Below are 15335 nucleotides of genomic sequence, written 5' to 3' on the forward strand. Positions count from 1 at the left end.
TTTGCAGCGGGATCTTGATGTTCTTGAAAAAGCTATAGGAAAAAGTATTGATGCTGCCGCTATGACAGTGCATCTTGTCTTACATCGAATGATCTTATTCCACGGAGGGCAAACAGGTAAAGCCTGCTTTTCAGAGGGATACAAGCATATAATTTTCGACGCCCTTCTTGGAAGTTTAAGTTATGCACTTGAGGGACAGGAGTTTAACTGGACAAAACAAGCAGCCGTAACACACAGAACGGCCCGCAAAAAAGAACAAAACGATTATTTAGTAACAAAACAGGGCCGGTATTAAGCAAGCCGTTTTGGTAGAATATGGCCAACTAAATTGTACAGTCCTCACTGGTTACAAATACCGAGAAAAAAAAGAGATATTGAGCCATAGTCTCTCGCAGGTCGTCTGCCTGAAGGACAACAATAATTATTTCCCTTTAAGGTGGAGGGAACCAGTTTCGCCACTTTTAAGAAACCTTCTTGGAAGGGTTAAAACTACTACAATGTATCACGTGACAGCAATGATATGGTACCATACGAAACACTGGTTAATATATATTGCTTCACAAAATGCACTCATTATTGTGACCATCTTGGATTGCAAATTACTGTACTATAATAAAAAACTGAGGGTCACCGAGTTCATTTTTGAGTAAAGACTAAACATACCAGGGTGTTTTCGGGGAGCTTTTATGTTTTCATGGTAACCTATTACGTCACAATAATGAGCGCATCTTTTAAAGCAATAACTGGTGTTTTATATGGTACCATATCGTTGCTGCTACAGTGACGTTGTGTTGCTGTTAAAGTGTAGCAGTTATAACCCTTCTAATAAGAAGGTCTCTAAAAAGTGGCGAAACTGGTGTTAGCAGCCTTAGCTCCCATTAATTTCCCTAAATGATCGTTTTAAAAATACCATTGTTTTTTATGTGGTAATTAGAATTTTGGTGTAAGCCCCCCGTGATGAGCTCATTTAGCTCTTGGGGCAAACATGTATATAAATATGTTTAAATAAAAAATAAATAAATAAATAAATAAAAAATACAGGAGCAACACTGCCTGAGCTTGTTACCGGGAGCTAAGTAAGTGCAAAAAAGGTTAAATAAAAAAAAAAAAAATAACATAATTATGAATAAATGAAAAGAATGTCTGGAGTAAAGTTCTCGAGGAAAAAGGCCCAAAGCTACAGTTTGTTTTTGAAAGCAGTAGGATGAAAAAATACAAAATGTCTCCATAAGTAAAGACGAGTAAAGTAAATGAGGGCAAAAAAAGCAAGGCAAACAAAAGTGTCCTTACTCAATGATGATGTGCTGTGAATGAGCTAATGTTGACGTCATTTTTTTTACTGTAAGGCCTATTCATGCGTTGTCAGGGAATTAGAATGGGACGAGTAAAAGAAGGCATGAAAATAATTTACTGGGAAACACTCCCGTTTTTACTGTAATTTCTTTAACTTCATTTAGCTCGGTAGAAAAGATCATGGGCAAGTTTTGGTGTTGTTTTAATGCCACTGCTTTCAACCGTTTGGCTGCAGTTGTATTTAATCTTACTGTTGGCTTTTTTTCTCAGTATTGTGTTCTTTATGGTTCATAGTTTTGTTTGCAGCAAACGTCCACAACTTGCATCTCCTAACCAGAGAAAATCGAAGAGAATGGGAGAGGGACTTCTCTTATGTTTTTATTGCCCCAATAGTTAGGGTAAGTGGTGGACAGGAATTAATATGTATTGCCTTCTTTCAATTTCCACTTTGGCTTTGTTTAACCCGTTTGTTTCTTTTTGGTTGACGTTCTTGCCAGGAGCTTGACCAGAATTTACAGAATGCTTCAAAACTATTGATGGAAGACAGGCGATTTGGTACGAGACTTTTTACGCTATGAAGGCCTCTCCTTTGACTTTTTCAAAGCGATGCATACTGTAACTGGCTATTTTTTACGTCCAATCATGGTATAATTTGAAACTAAATAGCGTATTGTGTAGCTGAGGGTCTTGGAGTTATCTCGAAACTCTTCTCTTGTAACATTTTCGCAAGAAAAAAACCCAGTTTTTAAATTCCCCCAATATACGCGGGATTTCATTTTGTAATTTGATCTCCTCATCTGTTACTAAATTGTTGTTAGAAAATTGCATTGAACTTCAACTTTTAATTTTATTAATATTTTATTTATTTCAAATGTTAATGTAACTTCACATTTAAGACTCTCTGTCTAACGGCATGCATAGCGCGCCTCGACTCGGGTTTCGTGGACCATAAAACCTCCATTGACCGTTCGATGTCTCTATATATTGCATTAATTAAATCCATTGCAATCGGAGGAATATTGTTCGAATTTAATGCTGGATTAGTATTATGTTAATAATGTTATTACTCCTTTTGCCTTGAATATGTATATTTCATTTGCTCATCGGTAGTTTTGTTCATTTTATCATTATTTGTGTTTCGGCTGCAAATTCGTCATGTCAACGGTGAAAAATACCAGTATACAACTGAACAGTTGGACCCTAATGAAGTGACGAAGGCAATTGCAGATATATCCGAATGAAAACCTCAGAGACCTGAGACACGGAAGTCAGTTCGTGATCTGGAATTCGAGTTTCATTTGCTGAAGCCGATGAAGGCTTCGTTTGTTCTGAGTGAGCTATTGCCTGCTATCCGTTTATTTATATTTTTTTCAATATTCTCGGAGCTTGCTCCGAAAATCTTGATCTTATATTAGACAACCCATGGCTGGAATGACAACAACTGATTGTCACAAATTAGTATCGAACAGAATAATAGTATTTATTTTTCCAATTGTTGTTTTAATGAAAGATAAAAACGTCCAGCCCATTTTACAAGATTGACGTATCGAAAACAATAAATATGTACTTTTATTGATGTCTGTTTTATATTTGAATCGCTGTGGCGATGCGGGCAGCATTAACTTTGATTAGTGTTAGAGCCGCGCTTTGCTTTATTTATTTGAATAATATAAACAAAGGCGTACAAAGCATGCCGTTCGACAGGGAGTCTTTAAATAGCTACTGTTGAACTAAACGTATCTCAAGGGCCTTAATTAATCTCTACTAAAACGTGCCCTTCTTCATTCTATATTTTTTTCTGAAAACAAATTCATCTTATTGGATGCTCTAACCACTGAGCTACTGGAGACTCGATGGTGAGCAGGTTTGTGACTCAAGCTTAGTAATAATAATAATAATTTATCTGATGTCGCCAGTCATGTAGCTCTTCTAGTTCATACTATGTTTCTTTATCAATGGCCAATACAGATACAGATACAGATAGTTTATTTAAACACGGTAGTTCCAAAGTTATAGTTAACAAAAGGTGAGTGATCTACAAAAATATGACAGTAAAAGTTGCATATCTCTGTGTTGCACAGGAGACAGTGCGTTGTACCTCTTTTGCTAAATTATCAGTCAACTTTACCACTCTATATCGCTGACTTTTCCCTCACTTACAGGAAGCGATCCTCTTATGCGGCAACTGCTCGAGTTTGAGGAACAAATCGAAGACTTGAGTCTTGGTGTGAAGCCCATGACGCCGTCCCTTTGGAAGTATCGACGGCAGGTCACCGTGGAACATCTTGGAAACTCATTCGAGAGGGCAGTTGAATCGATTGGTGACACTCATCATAAAGTCTTAAGCGCTTTTCTTAAACAGGTAGTTTTAAGCGATATAAAACTCCTGCCTTTTTTGTACCAGCATTAGAGGGAATGGCATTTCGTTTGCCTGAATCGGCAAACGGCAGGGCGCTTCTTGTTTAATTAAAAAAGAAAAGGAAACAAGAAAATGATCTCATTTTAACTTCTCTTTTCTTTTGAGACGTTACTTGATACCTGTAGCTAACAAGCAAGAAATGAACTAAATCAAATAAGTTTGTTTGATTCTTGGCAAAACGCAAATGTCATCCTGACATTTTCCCATTGTCGTAAACGCGATGTTGAATCTTTCTATCTCGTCCCACGCATATCTGTAATCTTCAATTAAAGTAAACGCATAGGACTTGAAGGGATCTTTTTTTCATTGCCTTGTTTTAAATTACTTATCTATGTTCTGTTTAGGAACATAAGTTGCGTTGTGTCCAGTTTCTTCCCGAGGTGGTACGTCTTCAGCAGTTATTGATGGATAGATATCACCGGAGAATTGACAGGACGGACGCCGAGAGATTTACCATTGAGGATTTTCTTAACAAAATTGAGAAAGGTAACAAGTGCGCATATTTTGACCAACTGGTGCTATTTGTGTTTTCGAGTAAAAAGCGTTAACACTTCAAAGTGATGGCCATACTTAAACAGACATTCCTTGACACTAAAGCACCAATTCTTGGAAGAGCACATAAAAAGAAACCGGTAGATTACAGAAAGTGTATTCTACCGCCCGAATATTATGAGGTGGGAAGGGCGTTGAATATTGTTGATAATTGAGCCTGCGAGATAACAGTAATGCGTGAGGCGTAACGCATGCGCGCTAGTCAAGTGCGTGAACCCGTGCAGCAGTCTCTGAATACAGTTGAGTTATTTATTATGGGTCTTTGTGCTCTTTACTGCCTGTACGCAGCGCTTATCAACATGGTGGCAGCGACATCTCTTTAAAAAAAGCTGTAAAATTGTGCTGGAAAAAGTGTGAACACAAGACAACAATTTCTCCTCGTGGAAATGTCACTTAACAAAAACAAAAAAAGTGCCAAAACTAGTACTTGATGTAACCGATAGTACTCTGTCAGATAGTTTTGGGAAACGGAAACGTTAATTGGAAATACACATGGAAGCTAGTGGAACTACAAACCAACCGAAACAGCGACAAAAAGCGATTTAATTTTAACACTGTATGGAGGCCCACAATCATAAAGGCTTTCGATCAGTTCCAGTTTGATCACGCACGTGACAAACACGATCCAGCGAAGGTACTTGAAAAGCTTGAAATTCATTGCAACCCGTGAGAAAGTGAGAAAACGAAGTACTCCATAACATTCCACGAGCCTTTTGACGTGTTCTTAACCGAGCTGCATTCTCATGCCGCCTCGTGCAACTTCAAAGAGAAAGACCGAATGATCAGGGACAAATCTGTATCCGGTAAGTTGCACGACTTATTACTTCGTGAGACAAGCCTAGACTTTAAAATAGCCATAGAGATCTGCTAAGCTTTCACTTCACGAAACAAAAAGGAAATGAGTGCAAGTAGTGAAGCACAGAAGATTGATAAAGTAAATGTACAAAGTAAATGAAGCAGAAGCTTAAAGTCTGATTGAAAGCTCAACAAAACCATACCCCCCGTATCCTGAAAGAGTGCAATTTGTGTGGCAAGTCACATGAGGCAGTCAAGACTCAATGTCCTGCCTGGGGAAAAATGTGCAAGAGCTGCAAAGGCAGAAATCATCTTAATGTGAAATGCAAGAAAGTACACGACTTCATATAGAGAGTAATTCCACTAACTCTGATACACATTGGTTAGCCACTGTAGTGACTGATCACAAACAAACGAGTAACTGCTTTGTAACTGCTTTAATGCAAGTAAACCACTGCGATGGGGTGCAGATGTGAACACGATATGCCAGAAGTTTGTGAAGAAGTCACAAGTGAAACCCACCTCGCAGAAACTAATCATGTGGAACGAGTCAGTTAACTCCCCTGGGAGGAACACTTTTTAGTCCTGAATCAGTCGTCTCATGGGACTAAAAACCGTGCAAGAAATGTGACGGTTCACAATCAATGATGAGAACAGCTCAAGTAAGCCTTGATACAATTTTTTAGGAAGTTTGGGAGAAGCAAAGTTGCATCTCAACCCGAGATATTCCACCAAGAACATTACCCTGCCACAAAAATTATTTTTGGCCAGGATTGTAGCTAGAGATTTATGACCCAAATGAGACCTGACTAGAAAGGATGTTGACTGGAAGTGGTCCGGTGAATGTGAAGACGCATTTCAGAAAGTGAAAAAGGAGATTACATAAACACCCCTACTTGCCTACCATGGCTGTAACCAGAATAACGGAAACAATTTCCACGGTGTTTTTGGTGGCTTTATTTAACGACAGCACTGGGATTCTGCATTATTAAAAAAAGTCACGAAAAATATGACTGAGGCAAGTGCCTCAGTTAGCCTCATACTGGCTACGGCCCAACTTACTTTGACCTAGAAAAGAAGTTGGTCCTGGAAGTAGACAGCAGCAAAGACGAATTGGGCACCTCCCACCTAAAAGAAGGCAAGCCAATTGAATATACCTCGGGAGCACTGACAAGCGCAAAACGAAATTGGGCTCAAATTTCGAAGGGGACATTGGCAGTAGTATTTGGTCTAGAGCGCTTTGAACAGTACACGTATGGCAGAAAGATTGAAAACGACCACAACCCCTTAGGTTCAATTCTAAAGAGGCCTTTCAGCCAAGCTCCTAATAGGTTGCAGTCAGTAGTACATCGACTTCATCGATATGTTTATTTCCACTACGTAGAAGTAGGGAAAGGTTTTATTACTGACATTTTATTACTGACATTCTTCACACACATGAAGGCCGACGCTCTGAAAGGAGAATCAGATGAGATATTTAAAGAAGTGAGAGAATTAACTGCAAAAAATTAAAGCGCGCAGACACTCCAGGTATTATAAAGGATAGATGGCGTGAACACAAGAATGAAATACCCAGTGAATTGAGGCCATTCTTCGACGTGAGAGACACTCTAAGCCATCAAGATGGAAACATTTTAAAGGGGGAAAGAATTAGTAATTCCAGTGTCACTGAGAGACACCACGAAGAAAAGACCGCTTTCTGTACATCTTGGTTACGACAGCATGATGCGACGTGACCATGATATTTTATTTTGGCCCCCACAATATAAACAGAGATGCGTCAAGTGGCCAAAAACTGTGAAGCCTGTCAGCTACACATATCATGGAATCAGAAAGAGACACTCAAACGGCATGATAAGAAACAACGTGGGGCCCAATAGGTGTCGATTTGTTGAAATCAAGGGCAGAAATTATCTAGGCAGTCAAATTTCATTGAAGTTGATTACATGTCCTCTACAACGACTAAAGAAGTCATCACTAAACTCATAGGACCATTTGGCAAGCAACGGAATACCAATTCAAATAATGACTGACTCTGGCTCACAATTCCTCTTCCGAGAAGAATTTGAACAATTCCACTAAAGAATTGACCATTCAACATCATCGCCTGAACATCACAAGTCAAACGAAAAGGCGGAATTAAGCTGCCGTGAAGATTACCGAAACGATGATGCGAAAAGCACTGCCTGATGGTACCGATCGATACCAAGATCTATTTGAATTGTAGAACACATGTCGCCAAGATACTGGAATCCCTGCATAAATGATGTTTCAAGTTGGGAAAATACGCTACCATCCGCGAGAAGCAAAAAAATCAGAAGTAGAAAGCAAGAGCCAAATGCCACTTTGCCATCAAAATAACCTACGAGAAAGATGCACAAGACTTGAGTTAACTAGGTTCTGGTCAATCAGTGTACTGCCAACACAAAGACGAAAAGAAATGCGATTGGATAAGAGGAACCGTGCTTACCGAACATAGAAACCGATCCTACATAATAGAAGGCAAAGAAGGTATCTTCAGGAGAAAGAGGGTACATCTACGTCCTACGACAATAGGCAAATCAACAGAGAGAACCACACCACCTGCTGTATAGAAAACGCAAGTCCAGCCAACGCATGCTGCGAAGCAGAGTTCCAAGAGTTCCAAGATACCACCAAGGCAGACACCACTTGAGCAGATATGCAGACAAGGCTACAGCGGATCAGGAAGGAACCTTATTGGTTCGAAGATTATGAGTTTTTTCCTTTTTGTTTTTTGAACACGATTGTATTTTAATATAATTTTCTGGCAAAGTTTTCATGTGAATCAGAACTCATGTTTCATTTCAAGGAAGGGACGTTTTAATTAAGAAAGAACTAATTGAGAAATCGTCAACTCAGTTTATTATTATTTTTCTTTGAGAAAGAAAGGTGTTGATTTTGTTGACAATTGAGCCTGCGAGATAACAGTTATCCTTGAGGCGCAACGTATGCGCGTTAGTCAAGTGAGTGAACCCGTGCAGCAGTCTCTGAATACAGCTGAGTTAGTTATTATTGGTCGTTGTGCTCTTTATTGCCTGCAAGCACTGCTTATCAACAAAGGGAAAGAAGAAAATGTTTTTCCCTTCCTCACGGATTCAACATGTCTCCACAAAACGCGTATTTGAGTAAGGAAAGGATTTCATTCACTCTCACTAAATTTACAAACACAGATATATTTGTTGTCAGATGAGTATTACCAGTGTAGTGAGTGTGATTAGAGCGAAAAGTGACCAAACACTATGTGGCAATCAGTTTATGTCCTTTTCCTTGCCATCTTAAAGGGGCGTACTATGGTCAAAATTTTGCATTTCCGTCTCTCTTCATTTTTGGGAAGTAGAAATCCTGAATACTTACCATGCCAAGTTTTATTTGAAACTCGCACGGGAGGTCAGAATATTTTGATCTTGTCTTTTTGGTTTCGGCCGTCCACCATTACTCGATTAAAAAATGACCGAGCGAATCACAAACCACTTGGCACTTGTCAGGCAGGTAGGAAGTGACGTGATATTCGCACCACGCCAAAAGATCGTGGCTATATTTCTATGCAATCTTAGAGAAATGAGGCGTCCTCGAAGAGTTTATCTGGTGTTTACGATCTCTAAAATGCCTCCAAGACAATGTGAAGTGCAAGATTGCAGCCAAGTCTCCCATAAAGGATTGGGCATTTCAATGCACCCTTCTCAGTGAAGTGGCAACATCCGTACAAAGTGGAAAAGATTTGTTTGTCAACACAGAAAAAACTTCAACCCTACCGGTACATTTAGCATATGCTCGCTGCACTTAAAAACAAATTGTTTTACCCGCGCAGTCCATGTAAAGGGAACCGAGAGACGAGCAAAGCCAGGATTAGTTCCAACCATCTTGAAGGTAACCTCAGATTCTATAAGAGAACGAAGTCATAGAGGGTTGAGTGAGCTCTTTGTACTAGTAAATAAAATTAATTTCACCCAGTGTTTTCTAGCGGTTAGTGTAAAATGCAGACTGCAGACAAGGGGCTTAATATCACTTCAAGGTTCATAAATCCAGCCTACCTGGGGTCTTCCGTACTCGGACCGGATATCGTCTAACAGGAACAGGGTCAGTAACAGGCTCACTCAAATATGGTGGGCTGCTAGCTGAAAGGTAAGCAACTGGACTTAGTGGCGGAACATCAGTCTCCATGTAGCTGGCTGTTGTCTGCTCACTGGCTTCGGTCACTGGGTCCCCACGACTCTCAACCTAGCTTGGATGTTCTGAGGTCTGGGTAACAGCTGGGCTACTGCTTGTTGTCACTGGAATTCTTATATCCCTCAGTTGGTCTGTGTGTCGACGCCACACTAAGCCAGGTTTGACTTCTACTTCGTAAGAGATTGGGCCACGTTGTGTTCGGATGATGCCAGGTACCCACTATCACTGTCTGACCGATGGAGAATTCTCTGGTTGCAGCACCTCCCTTCGTGACAGTTTGGTCTATATGGGGGTTGCTTATCTTCAAGCGGAGATCGGGTTTCAGCAAGTCCAGTTGAGTCCGTAATCCCCTTCCCAAAAATAGCTTAGATGGCGCTTCTCCAGTTGTTGAATGGAGGGTATTCCTGTAAGCTAGCAAGAACGTTGCAGAGGTTTTACTTCTGTTCCACTTTTCATGCCTGATTTGAAACTGAATCTGTACATGACGCTCGGCTAGACCATTGCTGGCAGGATGGTATGGAGCTGATACCAGATGTTTGATCCCACCTCTCTTGAGGAAGATCTGAAACTCTTCAGATTTAAACTGTGGACCTTTGTCACTCACTAGCTGGGACGGCACGCCGTATCTAGAAAATAAGTTCTGCAGTTTCTCAATGGTTTTCGTTGAGGTCGTGGTGTCCATTTTCTCTACTTCCAACCATCTAGAATGAGCATCCACGACAATCAAAACCATGCAACCAAGGAAGGGTCCGGCGAAATCAATATGGATTCGCTACCAAGCCTGCATTAGCTGGTATCCAGAGCATGTCCTTGCGGTTTCTTCAATTTCCTTGTCGATCCCTGGCCACCAGATGTAGCTTCATGCTAGGGCCATCATCTTCACCACTCCTAGATGTCCTTGATGAAGTTCTACAAGCACTTGTGGACGACGTTTTGGGGGTACTATGACTCTGATTTCCCCACAGCAAACAACCTGAATGTACTGTTATCTCATCCCTGCGAGCGTAGAAGGGGTCGAGTACAGGAACATGGCTGCTTAGCCATCCTTTAGTCAATATCTCATGTTCTTGACTCAGTACAGGGTCCCTTTGGGTTTCTCTTCGGACGTTGTCAACTGTGACTGGTAATGGCTCAAACTGCATCATACTGAAAACATCACTGGATCCGCAACTTCTTCTGCTCTCTCTTCGGTTTTCAGTGGCAGCCGGGAAAGGCCATGTGCATTGCTATGCACTTAAGTGTTCTTGTACTCGATTTTGTAGTCATAGCCAGCCAGAAATAATGCATAGCGCTGGAGTCTGGCTGCCGTAACCACTGGAATGCTCTTGTGTGGATGAAAGATGATGTTAGTGGCTGATGATCTGTGAACAGTGTGAAAGATCGGCCAAACAAATACACATGGAACTTCTTGATTCCCCATATTATCCCCAAAACCTCTTTGCCAATGTGCTCAATTTTGCTCAGTTTTTGTGAGTGTCCTAGAAGCAAATGTGAGATAGCACGGCACCAATTCCCACAGGGGATGCATCACAAGCAAGCCTCAGTGGCAGACTGGGGTCATAATGTGTTAATACTTGCTCTGAGGTGATCATCTCTTTCACATTGTGGAATGCTGTTTCGCATTTTTTCGTTCATTTCCATTGACGGTTGTTCTCTAACAACTAGTTCAAAGGGTGCACTTCTGTTGACAGCTTGGGCAAGAATCTGTTGTAGCAATTGACTAGCCCCAGGAACGATATCATTTCAGCTACATTGCATGGGCGAGGTGCTTTCAAAGCTGCTTCCACTTTCTCTGGTGACTTGCTGAGGCCATGACTGTCAATATCATGTCCACAGAAGGTTATTTTCAACTTAAAAAACTCACACTTTGTCGTGTTTGCTCTTAACCCATGAACCTGCAACCGACGTAACACTTCTTCTAGGTGAGCAAGATGCTCTTCATCATTCTTTCCAGTGATCATCATATTATCAAAGATACAGCTTGTTCCAGACGTTCCTTTTAACACTTGATCATTGGTGCGCTGCCAGATAGCAAGTGCAGAGGTGATGCTTAACACTAGTCGGTTGTACTGAAACAGGTGTTGATAGTGAGGTATTTCTTTAAATCTTCTTCCATCTTTAATTGGTGATATGCTTGACGGAAGTCAATCTTTGTGAATTTCTGCCCACCAGCCAGGTTTGCAAAATGTCTTCAATGCGAGGTAGAGGGTACTGCTCTGCTTGTAGTTCTGGATTCACTGTGACCTTGTAATCACCGCAAAGTCTGACGGAACCATCTTTCTCGGGGACAGGAACAATCGGTGTGGCCCGTTCACTCCACTCCACTTTAGTGAGAATACGGCCTTCATTCTGGAGTCTCCGCACTTCTTCCTCCACCTTCGGCCTTAATGCAGAAGACATTGGTCTTGCTTTGAGGAAGCGTGCTTGGCTGTCTTCTTTAAGAGTTTACTTCGTTTTGGCTAAAGTAAATGTGCCCAGTTTATCTTCAAAGACATCTGAGTACTTGTTTAGCATAACATCCAAACGCTGCACAGGACTTGATAGAACACCAAAAGCCAATCTCTTCCCATTAGAACAGGACCCTTGTTCTTGACGATATACGGGTCCAGCAATTCTCTTTGGTTTTGGTAATCCACGGGTATTTTAAGCACTCCCACTGGCATAATGTTTTCCCCAGTGTAGGTTTTCAAAAACAGTCCAGTTTTGTGCGAGGGAACCCTGTTAAATTTCTGTTGGTAGAGGTCAAGCGAGATGATCGACACAGCCGAACCGTTGTCCAGTTCCATCTTAAGGGGTTTACCAACAAAATCCAAATCAACCCAGATAATATCATTGCTCTGTTTCCTCATTGTGTACCTCGAAAGTGGCTAAGATGTCTTCATAAGCATCAACATCAACATCAACCTCAACAGTATGTACCTCAGGGTTTTTGGTTTCTTGTTTAGGCTTGCCTTGCTGTTTGGAACGACAAACTCGCTGGATATGGCCTTGTTTCCCACAGCGGTGGCAAGTCTGGTCCTTGTAGAAACAATTGTGTGCCATGTGTATGTTTCCACCACAGCCGTAGCAATAGGGAGTCGCTGCCGGTTTCGCTCGTGTTGTTTTGTTGCTTTCAGTCAACTTCTCAACGTGAGGGACTGGGTTGAACTCACTTTGCAATTCTGAAGCCTCGGGGATGGCAGTTTCCATTGCTACAGCAATCTCCACAGCTTTGGAGTACTTCAGTTTGGCTTCTGACAGCAATCGCGTTTGGATCTGCATATTCCGAAGTCCACAGACCAGTTCATCTCGTAGCGCTTCGTTGAGATTTCCGCCTAAATTGCAGTGTGTCGCAAGCTTCCTAAGCTCGGCCACGTAAGACAAAATGCTTTCTCCTTCATGTTGGTTTCTCTTGTAGAAACGAAGTCTTTCGCAATTTCCAAGGGTTTCGGGCTCAAATCCTCCTGTAGCTTAGTAACTATCTGTTGAAAGGACCTTGAAGCTGGTTTCTCCGGTGCAAGAAGATCCCTAAGCAGAGTGTAGGTTTTCCCACCGATCAAGCTCAACAAAGTTGGCACTTTATGGTCATCATCGATCTCGTTCACTAAGAAAAATAGATTTACTCGTTCCACATAGGTTTCCCAGTTCTCTTTTGTGTCATCAAAACTCTCTATCTTCCCAATAGCAGTCATAATTTCTTGAATCCTATCCTCGTCGCCTTGTCATGTCTTTTGTCCGGACGACATTTTTTGGAATGGAACGTAGGTACGCATGTTCAATGTGTGTTGGCTGATGGGGGCTAGTATTTGCGGAGAAAAGAGGTTGTCCGCATGTGGAGTTTTTATAGGGCAGGTACAGAAGTCGGACCGGATCAACTCTGATCGCTCATCTCGGATTGAGCGAAAAAACGGTTTTGTAAGCCAAAACACTTCGACGTTTGCACCATTTTTACCAAAGTTAGCTGAAAGATTAGGGCTAGGGTTATTTTTCGAGATCTGGTCATTTTTTTACGTCCATCCGAAATGAGCAATCCTATTTGGTTCGGTCCAACTTTGCTACCTGCCTGTTTTTATATTAGCACATTTTTGACACCTTCTACTCCTTTCCTGTTATATGCAATTCTCTGTTTTATGGGACAGTATTGTCAGTTGTGAATGGTAAGTAAGGTTATTGTTCCACAGAAACTCTTCGCTCAAGAGACGCTCATAGAATCAAGATTGGCATTTACGTTGTTTGGTACTAACAACTTACAGTTTTGGAATGGACCTTTACAGGCTCTCCACAAACACGACCTGTGCACTTCAATGAGTTAGAGAATCATCACTTTAACAATATATCCTTCTCGTCGTTCTCGTAATTCGAAGCGTAACTGTTGATACTTTCTGATCTTTTCCTCTCGTTTGGCTTCCTTATTTGATTCGTTGGGGCACGCCATATCAATGAACAGTAGCGTTTTCTTTACGTTGTCTTCTAATATGAGATCTGGTCTTCTCGCAATACAGTTCGTTCTCATTCGATGTTCCCAGTCCCAATATAACTTCTTTCCATCGTTTTCCATCACTTTTCCACGTTCCCAATTCACTGCATACCGCTTCGTCTCTTCAAGAAGCATTCCTTTTTCAATAGCCCACTTCCCTGCTAGCACTTTCAGAGTGTTGTCGTATCGTTTAGCATACTCTGATCCTCCTAGCTTCTTGCATCCAGACAGAAGGTGTTGAACTGTTCCTCTGTGCTCCCCGCATAGCCGGCATTTGTCATCATCCACCAATCCCCTGGTCTTCTTCCACGCTTTTGTTTCTATCATCTGTTCCTGTAATGTGAATATCGACGGTGTTTTCCTGGGATCGGTATTACATTTTAACCACCCGAAGTCGTCTTCACCATATAGTTTTAGTATTTCGCTTTGGAGCTCCTTCTCTGCAAGACTTTGTTGTTTATTTAAGCTCCTTCGATCCTACATTCCATTCGGTATGTCTTTCTCCACCAATTGTTAGGCTTCGTTCACCAAATGATACTATCGCATTTACATTTCTCATTGCTTTTTCGGCTTCTCTCTTCAGTGGTGTCTGTTCCTTGCGAATTTCGTTTTTCCATGCTACCATTATCCATTCGTTTGTTGCTGCAGTCATGTAGCATGCTACCCTCGTTCCTCGTTTTCGTTTTAATATTATCATTATCATTATCATTATCATTATTACTATTACTATCATTATTATTATTATTATTATTATTATTATTATTATTATTATAATTATATTATAGGCTAGGCATGCAAGGACAGAATGTAAGAGAGGAACACAAGGGAATAGTGTTCTGCGCTAAACCTACGGTTGTTGTAACACAAACAGGAACAACGTTGACCATAGTATCTCAGTGTAGCAAATGTGGAGAAACACACACCTGGAAGAGTTAACCAGATCTGTTGGGGAGGTTTCCTCTAGAAACCTTTTACTGAGTTTTGCAGTGTTGTGTGCCAGGGTCTCATTAAGGAAGGTGATTTTGGTGTTTCGACCTATCATGAACCAACATATCATTACCACCAAAGACATCTCCTTATCCCGTCATTTCTTGCATTCTGGAGGAAATATCAGAAAAAAATTGTTTAAACAATTCAAGAACAAAGAGGTGATGGTGATGGCTGTCGTGGATTGCCATGACAGTATGGGACATTAATAAATTCGGCCAAGTGTGGAACATACACAATTTTGTGTTGTACTATTGGCCTAATCCTCCATATTGTCCTTGAGCAGGTATTTCCATTCCCATTCTACTATTGCCTTAAGAAAAACACTACACTTCCATAACAGGTGTATTAAATCGTCCACATGGTAAATGAAGCAAAGAGAAGTAAACTGTATTTCAATCATATTAACTCATTACTCTATATTTAAAAATACAGGCTAACGAGTCAGGTAGCAGCTCCAGTAAAGAATTCCGTCCTTTGTGAAATTATGGACGCCAATAGACAAAACACGGATGAAATCATCTTTCTACGTTCATGGTAATCACAGACATGACGACAAACATCATAAAAAACAAAGAAAAGGCAAGAAGACCTACTCGTGCTGTCGGTACAATAGGAGGTTTTTAAGTCACGTCATCACCGCTA

General features: G+C 41.0%; 2 protein-coding genes across 2 annotated transcripts in view; one reads left to right on the forward strand and one right to left on the reverse strand.

Annotated features, from left to right (window-relative positions):
• Positions 1-15335, forward strand: part of LOC138031474 (TNF receptor-associated factor 2-like) — a 527459-nt gene that overhangs the window by 34444 nt on the left and 477680 nt on the right. The window lies entirely within an intron of this gene.
• LOC138037637 (uncharacterized) lies at positions 13536-14030 on the reverse strand. Its single transcript, XM_068883540.1, has one exon. The coding sequence runs from the start codon at positions 14028-14030 to the stop codon at positions 13536-13538; it is 495 nt and encodes a 164-aa protein (XP_068739641.1).

Source organism: Montipora capricornis, chromosome 2 (assembly GCF_036669925.1).
Source record: "Montipora capricornis isolate CH-2021 chromosome 2, ASM3666992v2, whole genome shotgun sequence".
NCBI classification, from domain to species: Eukaryota; Metazoa; Cnidaria; class Anthozoa; order Scleractinia; family Acroporidae; genus Montipora; species Montipora capricornis.

What these genes read in the sequence shown, in the direction of transcription:
- LOC138037637 (XM_068883540.1), bottom strand. Translation starts at nt 14,030, where the DNA reads ATGATAGAAACAAAAGCGTGGAAGAAGACCAGGGGATTGGTGGATGAT.